This window comes from Mus musculus, chromosome 5 (genome assembly GCF_000001635.26).
Source record: "Mus musculus strain C57BL/6J chromosome 5, GRCm38.p6 C57BL/6J".
NCBI classification, from domain to species: Eukaryota; Metazoa; Chordata; class Mammalia; order Rodentia; family Muridae; genus Mus; species Mus musculus.
Genome location: NC_000071.6, coordinates 146,460,102 through 146,475,806, shown reverse-complemented (window position 1 = coordinate 146,475,806; position 15,705 = coordinate 146,460,102). Strand labels below are relative to the sequence as shown.

At 46.6% G+C, this 15,705-nt stretch overlaps 1 protein-coding gene across 5 annotated transcripts in view; it reads right to left on the bottom strand.

The window, feature by feature from the left end:
• Positions 1-2,191: 2,191 nt before the first annotated feature.
• The window catches only part of Wasf3 (WAS protein family, member 3), an 88,610-nt gene continuing 75,096 nt past the window's right edge, over positions 2,192-15,705 (bottom strand). The window contains exons 1-5 of one of the 5 annotated variants that reach the window (XM_030254506.1): positions 10,895-14,638; positions 9,788-9,957; positions 8,743-9,009; positions 7,228-7,592; positions 2,192-5,587 (exon numbers count right to left, since the gene is read on the bottom strand). In XM_030254506.1, coding sequence (XP_030110366.1) covers positions 5,430-5,587; positions 7,228-7,592; positions 8,743-9,009; positions 9,788-9,867 — 870 coding nt within the window. In that variant the 5' untranslated portion in view covers positions 9,868-9,957; positions 10,895-14,638 and the 3' untranslated portion in view covers positions 2,192-5,429. Of the gene's footprint in view, positions 5,588-7,227; positions 7,593-8,742; positions 9,010-9,787; positions 9,958-10,894; positions 14,639-14,666; positions 14,843-15,705 lie in introns of those variants that run through there. The other 4 variants (XM_006504834.3, XM_006504833.4, NM_145155.3 and 1 more) reach the window with 4 other exon arrangements.

Here is a 15,705-nt window from a genome sequence, read left to right as displayed (position 1 = left end):
TCTGACTTACCTTGGGACACAAAAGTTGGTCCATTGTGTGACCCCATTATCTGAGGAAACCTATACTTTGGCCGTTTGTCATTTAGACATCAGTAAATATTTATATTTCAATTTTTTTTGGTTTTTATCTCTGAAGTCTGTCTCCCAGTAGGCTCTAGGCTTTGTGCCTCTGAACATATCAGTTTTTTTTTTAAGTTGGCAGGCTTTGCAGTTCTTGACAATCTCAGCTATCTCTGAGTTGGCATTTCTAATACTAATATTAGTATGTTGTATCAAATCCTGCATTCTTCGGATGCCCTCGTGGGAGGAACAGTGAGTGGATCCTCTGAAGTATGTAGTCTTAGTTTTCCAGGCACAATGAGTTTGTAATCTGCTGTTTTCTACCATCTGTCATAACACTGGGACCTGGGCAAATTCTTAGTCCAGGTCATGTCACCTTTTGAACATTTAGGGTGGTCAGGAAGCGTAGAACCTTCCAGATCCAGAGAAGTCAGGGGCAAGTGAGGTCTGATTTTTGGGCAGTGTGTCGGGCTGCTTCATCTGTTGCATTATTGTCTTCTGAAACTGGGTCTTTCCCTTTCTGGTGTCCCGAGCGGTGAATGATGGCCAGCTCTTTTGGCCACCCTCCCCCCATAGAACCCTCAGTAGGGAGAGGAATTTTTTTTTGAGTGTTTTTTTCCCCCTGCTGTCAGAAGGCACCTTCCCTGCCCCCCAGCCCCCCCGTGTGTAAGTAGCCCCATGGACATGAGTGTTATTGAAGACATTTATTAGCCATCTGTGTTTCTTGTTTTGTTTTAGCTCTAACACCTTGGTTAGAGATATTAGTGACGTTGCCAAGAGTAGCTCTGCCCATATGATCTCGGTGTTTGAGACCATGGCAGCCCCAGAATACTTCTGTCCATCCTGAACGAAGCTATTTTGTCATTGGTGAGCCATGTTACCCCTGCATCCATCAAGGGTACCGGTATCTTGAAGATCTGGTCTGGACCCATGATGTGGGCCAAAATGTCTGAGCAGTCATGTAGAGGCCCATCAAGGTCTGGGTCAGGCAGCAGGGTAGCTGGCCTTAGGGCAGCTGGGACTGAAAGGTTATCTTAGAGGGATTTAGGAGGAGATGCTGATAGTCATTCTGGCATTGGTGATGGTCAGGCTTTGGCTCAGGGACAATTGGTCAGCATCTTTAACCAGGAGAGCTAGTCCTGCAATAATGCACAAATGACAGGAGGCTGGGGGCAGTGGGCTTCCGGCAACTGGGTCTAGTTTCTTTGACAGGTGGACCACTGACTGGACCAGGGCCCGGATCTTTCGTCCCTAAAGAGATGGAAGGGCTTAGTCACATCTGGCAACCCCAAAGCTAGGATGGAAATTTCTTTCTGGCCTCAGAGAGCCATCTCTGACCTTTTCTTAATATGTATCTCCCGGATCTAGGGAGGTCACCTGAGGTTGGTAGAGTAGGGCCTTCTTAGCAGAGGCTTGATAATCTAATATTTTTAGGGCCTCTAAGAGGTCTTGGGTTCTTACCAGGCATTTATGTTTGGTTTGTGCTGTTACCAGGAGGTCAATCATGAGCTGTTGAAGAGTCAGGTTATGATGTTGGTTCTGGACTTACTTAGGTCTTGGCTCTTGGGTGCCGAGGGTAAGGTGATAAAGTATCTTTTAACTCTAGCACTGTAACCCACTGGCACTCAGGAGGAACAGCACTCAAGAGTGTGTAGGGATTTGTGGCTGTTGGGTGGATAATGAGTGAGTTACTCTGCCTACTTCCAAGTCTATGGCTCTTTGAGCAATCTACGAGTATTGTTTAATTCCTGTTTTCCCTTGGACCTAGGGTTTTTTAAGAGAATTTATCTTTAGGCTTTAACAAAACAGAATGTTGACCTCTATCATGTACAAGAAAGTTGGTGGGCTTTCCCTTTTGTGAGTCTGCTGTTTGTTCTTTCAATTGTAGGCTTACAATAGCCATTCTAATAGATGCTTTCCCGGCTGGAAACTCCCTCACTTGCTCCCATTTTCCTATAAAACCCTGTCCCAATGAGGATTCTGGGCTGCTTCACCAAACCACCCTATGGGTCAGCAATGAGTAGGCCCAAACTTGAGTTTGTAATAGAGACCCTAGTATAATTACATCAGGTGGTCTTTTGGGGTTCATAAACACTGTCAGGCACAACAGTTATAAATAAGCAGAACCATGTAGGGTTACACGTGTAATTTTATTTAGATGTTACTTGTGATCTATAATAAGATATACAAACAGATTAAAAATTGTTTGACAGTTTTAAATACCACTTTAGATTCAATTTACAACTGCATTGATAATACTGCAAGATAACAGATACTCTCCTTCATAAAACAAACAAACAAAAAAACAAACAAATAAACAAAACCGCCTTGCTACTCTGGCTGATACCCTCCCTCCAGACCTCAATGGATTCAAATGTATCACGCATTTCTGCTGAAAATATTACAAAGCTTTCACACCCTCATCATCCTATGCTCATAAATGATTTGATGTGTTAAAAATGTACTGGGATGAAAACATCCAACTTCTAATAGCATCTTAGTAAATAAAATCTAAATACTGAAGCTTGGGGTTTGGTGCTAATAGTATAATGTACTCATTTGCCTTCTCAGTGCAGTGATGTGCAGACTCAGGCACCTTCTAGCCACCACCCATCCACCTATCTATTCCATGCATCCATCCATCTGTAATTGATCCATCTATCTGCCATCCATTCATTCACCTACTTTCCAATCCTCCCACTGATCTATATCTATCTATTCACTCATCTACCTATCCACCCATCAACCTATTATCCATCCACTCATCCATCCATCCATCCATCCATCCATCCATCCATCCATCATGAATCCACCCACTCAACCATCCACCACCTATCATCCATTCACCTATCCACTCACCCACCAATCCACCCATCCACTCATCCATGTATCCACCCACCCATCCACCTAGCTACTTACCCACCTAACCCACCCATCCACTCATCCATTTATCTACCCATATACTCACCCATCCATCCACCCACTCTCCAGCTATTCATCTGCCTGAGTTTACACTATGAGAAAATACCGTATCTGAAACTCAGCTACAATACACATGGAACACTATAAGGGGATAATATAAAACAACCTTGCGATCTGTAGATTAAGTATAAGCATGAAATGTGTAGAAGTCAAATATGCTACTATGTCTGCTCTCCATTTGTTTTAGTACTTTTTAAAAAAAAAGTGGAAATCAAAAATCTAAACTTTTTACTTTGTTCTCGTTTTGTAAAGTATTCAAGCAACTTGAATTTAAATTTTAGACTAAATCAAATTTGCCAAAAAGAATCTCTAAAAATAATCTGAATTGGATTTTAGTCGTTTCTCATTCTTTTGAAGGTTACAGAATGCAACGGGCAAAAGCTTTCTCTCTAGCTATAAAATCAAACTAAAATTAACTTGTTGGCAAAACTACAGGACAAGTGACAACGGAGAAGCTCGTGAACATTTGTGAGTAAGGAGCCACTAGTTATATTCTGATGTGACATCAGTAGAAAAAATCCTGACAATGGCTGCGTAGCTTTAATGTCTTCCCTCCACCCTGAGAGCATAAGGACCTTACCAAAAAAAGTTTTGCCAAACATGAGTGCTGGGTTCTACAGGGCACATGGGAGACAGAACAAAAGGCTCAAATGTCAACGTCGCGAGGATGATGTCAACATGGTGGGTCTCAGTGTGGAAAAGCAGAACTGAGAAAGAAAGAAAAAGCCTCTCACCAATTACCAAGGACAGCGAGTCACAGCAGCGGCCACGTGTGCGCAGGCTCCAGGATGGCCATGGCGCAGCACAGAGCACTCAGACACACGCCAAAGCAGGGCGTAGGGAGGGGCTTGCACATGGGCTTTCACTGTCATAGTGACATGAGGAAAACCTACTACTGGCAGGTGTTACAGGATAGCTGGCCAAGCGGACAGGCGTCCACACACATAGCAGGCGATGTGGGCGGCTGGGTGACATCCCAAACTCATGAGCAAAAACCATTTTTAATTATCCCACAGGCATTCCCTGTCAACTGACACAATGTCACCCCGGATCTGAATCTTTCTTTTCATAAACAGTGAGAGATATTAAGAGCTGCAGGCCACGTAAATAATGCACCTAAGGGAAGGCAGTGTCCTGGTCCCTCTGCAAGGTCCTCCCTGTAACCCAAGCCTGCGGATATCACAGACTTATTTAAATAAGCAGCTGTCCTTCCAGAATTGCAAAGCAGACACTGGACTTTGAGCCCCTGCCTCAGCCAGGACTATGGAATCGCCATTTGGTAAAAAGGATCAGGGCAGGAGAGGGGAAGTCAGGTCTCTGCCCGGGCAACTGGCTGAATCAAGTTTATCTTGTGAGGTACTTTTTAAAATTGAAAATGTGCCGACAACAGGAGAGAAGAGAGCTGTGCTTCAGGAGGGGTGTGGCCCTGTTTGAGAGACTGAGCAGGAATCTAGCCACAGCACCATGGGTTGTGAACAGCTGGTGGCATCTCTCAGCTAAAGCCAAGCTTCCATGATTCAGAGCAAGGGGGGTGAGGTGCTGACCTGTGCTCACTCCCTGGTGAACAGAGGAGCAGGGATCCCAGAAAATAAAACGTGGAGGTCTCTTTTCCACTGGGTGGAGTAGGAGGGAACCAGATGCGGCCGCTCTGCCATGCAAGCTCTGCAGACTCTAGGCAGCTTGAACATGGCCTGGCTAACTGGTGCCCAACGCTATCAGGGCTAGCCATGAAAGTGAACTCCATCTGCCAAAGTCAGTGGGCACTTTCCACATGAGTACCCACAGGGCTCCCCTCATAAAAATGGCCGCTCTCGGTTGCAAGCGCCAAGATAGAGAAAGCAAACGATCGTACACATTTCCTTGGAGGCCACCAGGCCCAGTGTGCAAACAGACAAACATTTCATTCTGATTTGTTAAACTTTCCCCTCTACAACCATATCTACCTGGAATTCAATTTGCAAAGGGAAGAAACAGGAAAACGTATCACCCACTGGTTGGAAGACATCACTGAGACACACAGCCAGTGATCTTGCAGAGAGCTGACGTGGGGCAGCTGCGCAGATACGTGGCAAGCCCACCAAATCAGGATGGACAGGAGAGGGGACTCTCACGGCTGAGAGGGAAGCAAGATGCTGTTCCAGGGTGATGCACTAATACTGCGAGTTTCCTGGTGTGCAGCACGGTGTGCTGTGTTCTGTGGCACTTAAGTATTACACAGTAAATACTCAACAAATCCAGAAGGATGTGCAGAAGCAAATCACACTGTTAATACAAAAGGGACTAAAGCTACAGGGAAATACCACTGTGAGGGTGCAGAGAGCACAGGAGCTCCTAACACACTTGCATATGGGGCCCTGGCTGTCCACTGGTCGCCTGGCCCTTGTGCCTCAGTCAGACCAGTCATTCTCATCAAACTCAGAGTCGTCGTCTGAGTCGCTGTACTCCACAGCAATGCGTCTAGACAAGATGGTGGCCACGTCATTCCCGACAGGCTCCCGCTTGGCTTCCTGCTCGCGTTGCTCCTGCACCTTTTTCAGTTGGATTCCTGCAAACAGGAGACGGGGTGGGGTGGGGGGATCAGTCTCCTGGCTCCCAGGGAAGGACACCAAACAGGTTGCCCTATCTAGACGAGTTTATAAAGACAAGACCCTGAACATTGGAGGGAGGGCAGAGAAAACATATAAACTCAGGCTATGGCTAGAAATGGACACAAAATACAACCGTCTGTGCTACTGCTTGGTAACACAACAGGCCGGTGGCTTAACATGAAGCACTTAGCATTGCCCTTTGACAGAATTTCAGATGTATGGTCTAGGTACAAAATCAGGAGAAAATATTCCCATATTACTTACCCTGACAATGTTGGAACAAGCTTTCCCAATCTGTCTCACACACGCACACGCACACGCACACCAGGCATTCACACAGGCTCACACATACATGCACACACTTTTCTCTGGATGGTTCAGGAGTTACTAGAGATACAGGTCCTGTATTACTAAAATACATAACTACTTAATGTGTTATTTTCTGAAGAAAAACATTGTTTCTATTTTCCCTATAAACCTTTTTTAAATGGTGCCACTCAGCCAACCTAGTGGGGACATTTTTCCTGGCTCATTTGTCTCCATTCTGTTAAATTCTAATCTAGAGAGGTCTTTGAGCTCGATACTGACAGGCTTTGCTCCTGTAGAGAACAGACATGGTCTTCTGGGGCATGGTAGTCTCTGGTTATGTGCTCACTGGACTGTCCGAGGGTGGACAAAACCATGTCTAAGACTCTCAGCCTAAGAGGGGAGAGCTGACCTCCCACTGGCTTTCAGACTTCATCTCTTAACAAAACAAAGTCTTTCAATGATGTTCAAGATACTTGGAAATTCCAGGGTCTTTAGCAGCAGGTGCGTGTGTGTGTGTGTGTGTGTGTGTGTGTGTGTGTGTGTGTGTGTGTGTGTGTGTTTGAGTTATGTATGCACAGGCCTGATTCAATGAGTTCAGGCAGAGGCAGAGGCCTGAGCTGCATCATAGCTCTGTCAAGGATGTTACCAGAGTGGAGTTCCAGGGTTGCTGACGAGCAACCTCCTCCAGTTACTTCCACCCCAGACAGGCAAACATTGACCAAGAGGCTGTAGAGTTCCTTAGGGTATAAGGAATATTCCGCAGCCTGTTGGTGCTGCCTGGGGGTCTCCCAGGGAGGCTCCGGGGCAGTCCACAGGCTCAAGGTCTACAAGTTGCTCATGCCACCTCGCCTGTGTCAGGGCTCAGCAGTAAGGGCAAGAGTGTTGCCTGGCACAATCTGTGGACTACTGAATAAATTCCAGAAGCCACTGGCTTGGCACTCCATGCTGTGTCTGTGACAAGTCCAGTGTAATCTTAGCTTTGTTGAAAACAAAACCATTGCTGGGCAGTCACTCACTTCCATCTCATTCTTGAGGTTCAAAGTGGAGAAAGTTCCTATTAATGAATCTATCCCTTGATGCCTAGCTTCTGGCTTCTTGTCAAGTAAGGCTTTCCCCAAGGTTTAACTTTTATTATACTGTGTTTCTATGCTACCCATAGAAGAATTCCAACATAATAAGAAGGTAACAAATGACGGACTGTATCGTCATCTTTTGAAATCAGCGTGGCTGGCTGAGCCACAAGCCAGTCTCTTCTGAATGCAGACTGTGAACCTGCATGCATACTTACCCATCCGGATGGCAGCCAAGAGGTCACTTCTCGCATCACTTATGGGTGGCTGTGCAGGCTCTGGGCGCTTTGCCTCAGCCACAGGGGGACCATGCATTGGGGACGATGATAGGGAGGAGGGGCCAGGAGGACCAGGTGGAGGAGGTGGGGGACCTGGGGGTGGTGGTGCTGTGGCCAGGAGCCCAGTGGAGGGCTGGTGAGGAGGAGTGGGGTATGTGGAGACGGCTGAGGCAGGGAACGGGGGCTGTGTGGGCATCTGGAGAGGGCTGACGAAGGCAGTTTGTGCTGAGGGAATCATGGGTGGAGGGGGAGGTGGTGGCGGTCCTGAGGGGCTGTAGTATTCAATTATCTGTGCTGGAAGCATCCTAAGGAATAAATAAAACACAGTCACCCAGGTAAGCAGGGAGGGGCATGTCTCCCGAGTTCTAATAGAGCATACAGAGAGATGGCTCAGACACAGCATGGGGCTGCCACCTGGACCGGAGTCACTGCGGGGTGTGAGCGTCCACTCTGAGGGTCAGGTTCTCCCAGTTGTATGCTTTTCATCATGACAGTTAAAAACCCACTGATGTGTACCTAAAATGACCATTTTTTGAAGTGCATGGGGAATTCTGCGGGTGGGTAAGATCCACGGATGGCAGCACAAGGTTAGTGTCCTTTCCATTCCAGGCCTCTCAGAGCTGTGCTACTCAGAACCTTGTCTCACAGGGGTTCTGAGGCCAAGGAGACAGAGGCTGGGGTGATGCTCCCTTCTCTGGCCCTATCCCAACTGGATCGTCAGGGTTAAGGTACCCGGAGGCATATCAAACACTCCAAGAGACAGGTTAACAGTTTCCAAGCCTCGGACCCTCTGTGTGCCTGACATAGCAGCCTCAAAACATACCCTGGGAATCCCAGCTTAGCCAAGGGCAAAGGGCTGGGGACACCCAGACCACATGGTCTCCTCTTTCAGGCTGCGGGCACAATCAGAAAGAACAGGTTTCCCTTTGATGGAGAAGACATATTGCTATATTAAACTTTCCTGGGTGTAGACCCCAGGGAGCATTTTAAAGACTAAATCTAAGAGAGCCAAAAACAATCTGCCAAAATAAAAGAGAGGGTCTCAAATGAACTATCACGTGATCTGGACACAGTGAAGGCGTTCAATCCACAAATCAGAGAACAAGAGGCACAGACAGGACAGAACGTTCCAGGAGCCAGGAGGCCGAGAAGGGATCACAGGGTGAATGCTGAGGCGTGAATTACGTTTTCTGGTTGAAACTCGAGGTTGTGGACAAGTTCTCAAGTTTCCCTTTATGGGTGCCTTGGCTTAGAGTCTGTATGAACAGGGGACAGACACAAGCACACTGTCCACCCAGGATGTGACTACAAAAGGAAATTGTCAGTGGCTGGATTCTGCACCTAGTTGATTTGACACCCTCTGTCGACACTGACACTATGCCCAATCATTCTTGACTATATTCTATGTGATAAAATTCATCAGCAAAAGCGAACGTGAAAGGAATAGTAGTTTACCCATAGTCGGCTGGAGCCACTGACGTAGAGGCCTGGGACCCCTCCGGCGCCTGGGGAGGAGGCGGTGGCGGTGGCTGCTGAGGTCTGTTCAGGGCCATGTGCCTTGCCGAGGCAGACGACGGTCGGTACTCGTGCTCAGCGCCTTGGTTTGTGGTCCCATGCAGTGGTGCATCGCCAGCTGTGTAGGAGGGTGTCGCCGGCTGTGCTTGCAAAGCATGGTTGGGAGTAGCAGGATAAGAATAATCGGTGACATCGGATGTGTGAGACCTGAGTTTGGAGGGATGGGGGTGAGAGAAATTGAAGTTTTACAAATGTCCCCTAAGAGGTAGCTGCATATCGAGAAATAGCATGGTCAGTACCTGAGCAGAGACACTTATTTCTTTTACGTTCAGCTAAGTCCAGCCCCCAAGAGCTTCCAAGCAACAACACAATGATTTTAATAGCAAGCCCAGTGTTACATGGATGCAGATCAGAAGCTTTGAGAAGTCAGACCAGTAAGTGGGAACCAGCAGAGACATCGCCACAGCACTTCATGTAGTTCTTTATGAAATTCTATATGACAAATCCCATTCATTTAGAAACAATATCTCAGATTGATGGAGAAACTTCAGAGGCAATAAAATACCACAACATATAATTTGGCAGTGTGAAACAGCAGGTGAACTGGATACATGTTAACAGCAAGAAGACAAAGAAGGATCCAGAATGCACTGTGAGCTGCATTTTCATAAATGGCAGAAATGTATAGAACCCGAAGAAGGAAAATCAGCACTGACTGGCTTCCCAGGCTGTGAGCCCATTGGCACAACAGAGCTCTAGAGGGAATGGAGATCCTGAGTTAGTGAGCACTTTGGAAAAGAGGTGATGGCCGGCATCCTGCAGAGCCTGCGGGGAGGGTAACAGCTGGCGTTAGGTAGCAGCAGCAAGCCAAGTTAGTAAGAGGCACCCATTTTACAGGACAGTCATTGGGGGCTGCACATCCCCCCATGATGCTGAAGCAGGGCTTCATCTGGGGCTGCGGATCCAAAAAAGCAGAATGACGCACCCTCTTGGCCTGGTGTCGTCTTCCTTGGCGCTCCCTGCCTGATCCAGCCTCTTTGCGTCACTCATGAATTCAATGCCCATTTTCCTCCTCTCCCACTCTTCTCTTCTCGTCCTGACTTTTCTCACATACACTTGCTGGTTCCTGCTAGGGTTCAGCTTGAGTTTCTCTCTCTGAAGGGAAACAGGTAAGCACACACTGGGGACGTGGCAAGGACAGAAAGGAAGACGCAAACTCATGCCCGACTTTGGGACTTCTGTGGGCAGCTTTCCCCAGCCAGAGGGTCTGCTCGTCCCTTCTGTCCCCTAACTTCAGCATAATAGTAACTTATTTGTCTCCCCTGTTTGTGAGCTGTGGTCTATATCACAACTGTATATGAAGATGTCTTAGTCACTTTTCCAAGAGCTAGCAGCAGGGTTACCATATTTTAGTGGTAGAAAAATGTCTGACATGTATTTGGGTTCAGTACATTTCAAAAATAGAAACAGATTAAATCTATGGGGTCATTGATGATACAGACAGCCTACCTAGGTGACTACATTACTGACATGTCACCCAGCCCAGAATGGAGTGTCTCCAGTGCGACACACGATAGGATGGAGCACATTCCGTGGTACAAACGAGAATGCCATCCTTGGAACATAGCTTTGAGAAAAGAAGCCAAGAAAAAGCAGGTGATTGGCCACATGGAGACAGACACAGGATTGATGGGGACAGGACTCTGATGAAGAGTGACAACAGGAGAAGCAGCAGGAGCTGATCAGGTGAAGGACAGGGAACAGGGCGCTGTCAGGCAGTTGCAGGGGCACGAGAAGGCTGAGTGAGCAGGTAGAAGTTGCCACAAGGCAGGCCACTGAGTGGCATGACCCTGGGGTTCTGTGATGGTCAGTCTACATTGTTGCAGCAGAGAACCAGTGGGTTAAGGTAATGGAAGCAGGAAGGAGGCTATTCACTTAACTTGAGAATCTTATCAATTCCCAGAGATGTTTAGAGAAGCGGGCCCCAGAATTGGAGAAAGTAAGGACATGGTGTCTTAGTCAGGGTTTCTATTCCTGCACAAACATCATGACCAAGAAGCAAGTTGGGGAGGAAAGGGTTTATTCGGCTTACACTTCCATACTGCTGTTCATCACCAAGGAAGTCAGGACTGGAACTCAAGCAGGTCAGAAAGCAGGAGCCGATGCAGAGGCCATGGAGGGATGTTCTTTACTGGCTTGCCTCATCTGGCTTGCTCAGCCTGCTGTCTTATAGAACCAAGACTATCAGCCCAGAGATGGTCCCACCCACAAGGAGCCTTTCCCCCTTGATCACTAATTGAGAAAATGCCTTACAGTTGGATCTCATGGAGGCATTTCCTCAACTGAAGCTCCTTTCTCTGTGATAACTCCAGCTGTGTCAAGTTGACACAAAACCAGCCAGTACACATGGAGACATACTGATTTCTGATTACAGAGAACATTCCATCGGCTGCTCATCCAGAACTCATAGTTAGAAGCAAGCCATGCCTAGCAATCTGTCAGGAGGGGACACAACTTAAAGAGGTTCATTTTCCTGAGCTGAGCTAAAACACTCTGTTTATAGGACTGCCTTATACACAATAGAACTGCCTTATACACAGTAGGACTGCCTTATACACAGTACCACTGCCTTATACACAGTAGGACTGCCTTATACACAGTACCACTGCCTTATACACCGTAGGACTGCCTTATACACAGTAGGACTGCCCTATACACAGTAGGACTGCCCTATACACAGTAGGACTGCCTTATACACAGTACCACTGCCCTATACACAGTAGGACTGCCTTATACACAGTAGGACTGCCTTTAATACACAGTAGGACTGCCTTATACACAGTAGGACTGCCTTATACACAGTAGGACTGCCTTATACACAGTACCACTGCCTTATACACAGTAGGACTGCCTTATACACAGTACCACTGCCTTATACACAGTATCACTGCCTTATACACAGTAGGACTGCCTTATACACAGTACCACTGCCTTATACACAGTAGGACTGCCTTATACACAGTAGGACTGCCTTTAATACACAGTAGGACTGCCTTATACACAGTAGGACTGCCTTATACACAGTAGGACTGCCTTATACACAGTACCACTGCCTTATACACAGTAGGACTGCCTTATACACAGTACCACTGCCTTATACACAGTACCACTGCCTTATACACAGTACCACTGCCTTATACACAGTAGGACTGCCTTATACACAGTAGGACTGCCTTATACACAGTACCACTGCCTTATACACAGTAGGACTGCCTTATACACAGTACCACTGCCTTATACACAGTAGGACTGCCTTTAATACACAGTAGGACTGTCTTATACACAGTAGGACTGCCTTATACACAATAGGACTGCCTTATACACAGTAGGACTGCCTTATACACAGTAGGACTGCCTTTAAGACACAGTAGGACTGCCTTATACACAGTAGGACTGCCTTACACAAAAGGACTGCCTTATACACAGCCCATGAAACTTAAGGTTAAACTTTCCTTAGTATCTTTAATGCTCATAGGTGAGAGGAAGAATACACCTCTAAAAATCATGCTTTTACCAAATAATATTTAAAATAAAATATATTTAAGATGTCAAAGAGCCAGGCATGGTGATGTGTGCCTTGAATCTCAGTACTTGGGAGGCTGAGGTCCGTGGATCTCTGTGTGTTTAAGGTCTACATAGAGAATTCCAGGGAACCCAGGGCTACGTACATAGTGAGACCCTAGGTCAATAAATAAATAAAATCCAAACAACAACAATAATAGAAGTAAAACAAACAAACAAAGTAAAAGAGAAATGTTGTGCGTGATTCCAATTCTGTAAAGATAAAAATCCCACTCAGGCACAGTCAAAGACTAAAGACAGAGAGAGGAAAAGCTAACTGGCTTCTCTGGATGATGTCAGGATGGGTATTCATTTTTAATTTCTTTCTGTGATATCCAGATGTAAGTAGATTTAATTTCATAGTAAGAACAAGCTAAGGCTGGAGGAAAGGCTCAGCAGCTAAGCTCACTGGCTGCTCTTGCAGAGGACCCTGGCTTGATTCCCACACCCGCATAGCAGTTAACACCCCTCTGTAACTCCAAGCCCAGGGGATCTGCCGCTCCATTCTGGCCTCCACAGGCGCTTTACTCACACAGAGTATCACATCCACATACATACAAATAATTAAAAGGAAAATACTCATCTTTAAAGAGAGAAAAGGCTGCAGTTTCAATAAAACATGCCAGCTTAATTGAAGGGGTTCGGTCCAAGTCCAGTGATGAACTGTGATGTTTGCTAAAGTCAGGTCTGCAACAGTGAGTCACAGCAGAGGGCATGGGACACAAGCCACTGTGACAGAGGAGCCACCTAAGAGAATGAAACTGTGCCTAGGCAATGTGAACACAGAAGCAGAGGATCAAATGCAGGCACGGGCCAATCTCAGACTCTAGGGAACAGCATTCAACTGAGGGTATAAGGAAAAATCCCCCTTCCCCGTCTGCACGTGATTAAATCAGACCATATACAGACTGAAAACAATGTGTGTGCTTTGTGTGACAGAATTAAAACCCAACCAAGTTACTTGTCAAAACAAGAAATAGACACCATGGGGACTCTGGGGTTCCCGCACCCTTCACGGCAGGAGCAGAACCGTAGTATCAATAAGCTGACACTAAAGGCCAAGCATGAGGCTAGAGCTCAGAGCTCCCAGAGTTCTCCCAACACCTAAGCTTACAGGTGTACAGAAAGATGACCTGGGGCACGCCTTTTCAGAGCTCATAGGCCCGGGCAGGAAGCAGGATCAGAATTCCTGCAGTCCCTAAGCTTGTCCCCTACACACCCACCTATTCTTTTGGGTGGGTAGAGATGGTGCTAAACTCCAAGGCAATAAAGGTGAAAAGAAGAAAAAACAAATATGAAAGAAATCAAATATGAAGTACATACCTGATTTCATGTTATTTTTGACATTTTCTTGGATAAACTCTTGATGTTTTGGTTAGTTTGTACCTTTGTATGTTGTTGTTACTTTTAAAAGAGTCTCAGGTATCCCAGGTTGGCCTCAAATATGTAGCCCAGGATAACCCTGAATTTCTGGTCATCCTGCCTCCACCTCTGGGTGTCAGGTTACAGGCTTGTGCCAGCACGCCCGCTTTATGAAACCAGGGTTCACCCCCAGGGCTTCACACATGCCAGGAAACCACTCTTCCAACTGAGCTATGTGCCCGGCTTGAATTCTAACTTGCAAATGCAGAAGCCCTGGAAGTTCATACAAACGGAACATGATTCGATAAAACAGAAGCAAGAAATAAAACCAAAAGTTAAAACAGCCAGCCGGTCATCAAGCGAGTCTCTCTGTGTGACAAGTGTGTCCTCGTGACCTCTCTGTTGGCTCCTGCAAAAAACCATTTTTACTTAACTGCTGCCAACTTTTTAAAGGAAACTCAGCAGGCAGGAAGTCCTCCTGAAATAAGAGTGTGTAAGTTGAGTGGTTTGGAAAGAGATAGCAAGCCCTCCTTTTTGTCTGCGCCTTCTTCAAATGAAGGTCTTCCTGGGTCCTACTGACAAAGAACAAAGGAAATTCAACATTTTACATTAAAGCAGTACCTGATGACTAAGCAAAACCCGAGTCACTGCCAGTCACCCAAGTTGAGAATCCACATTAAGCCCCACCTTCCAGATTAACCCAAGAGAACCCAAGAGAAAGCTTTAAAGGCTTGCAAAGTGACCCACATTCAAATAGCATGCCTAAGGCAGTATTTTAAAAGCAAAATACAGATGTCAATTTTAAGGACACAGTAGGGCACACAGAAACCCAAAATACAGGGACTCAAACATGGGGAGAAGGGTCCATGACATGCACACACCTAGTATCTGGGGACAGAGATCCCTCGGAGGATGCTCCGTGGTGCACACTCTGAGACAACCTGTTGTCGGGCCTAAGCTCCTTGTCATACGCCATCATATTCCACTCCTGGCGCCTGTTTCTGGCTTTTCTAACCTTTTTCACCTCTCGGGTGGTGCCATCTACACGCTTTTGTTCCTGATGTCCAAGAAAAGAGAGCAAGCATGCCAAGACAGAAGGGAAAGGAAAACAGCAGGTTAGATGCAGTTACAATGCACAGAAAACAAGCCTGGTGCACACGCAAGAGGTGTTCACATCCTAATTCCATCCAACAGTAGGGAATTCTAACAGCACATGCCTCGGGGCTCACCAGGTCCATCATGAATACAGTGGGTCTCTACAGATACAACAGGCTCCCCCATAGTTGCTTACCTTTACCTTTGGGTCAGCACTCTCGCCTGCTGGGGTTACAGCCTGTTTAACATGCCTGTGCCTAGATCTGCATTGTTCATGTGAAGTATCTGGTAATACCATTCATAAAAATTATTTCCCACACTGACATACTTTTGAGCCCCTATATGTGCGTGCATGTACATGTGTGTGACGCATGAGCGCATGCACAGATAAACTTACCTGCTTAGACACAAAGCCATTCTTACACAGTCCTGTCTGTTAGCCAAGGCGTATTCCATTCTCTCAGTGGTTGGATGCAAGCCCCTCTTCCAAGGGGAGACCCTCTATGGGCATTTACATATTTGACCCTTTTCTTGCACCAGCACTTACGATCTTCCATGACAAAGGTTGTGTGCTTTTCCCTCCTACTCTCCTTATGGGCCTCGCCTCCTCTTTTACCTTCACATGAAGCACACACTCAGTAAATGCTGGCTGAGTGGTCAAAGCCCCAAGCACAAACATGGCCCAGGGACCATGCCCAGCACTCAGGCTCTGATGATGCAAATGGCCAAGACACACACACACACACACACACACACACACACACACACACACACAGTTTCTATCCTCATTGAGCTTACTTCCTGAAAGGGGAAGTCTGACAGCCA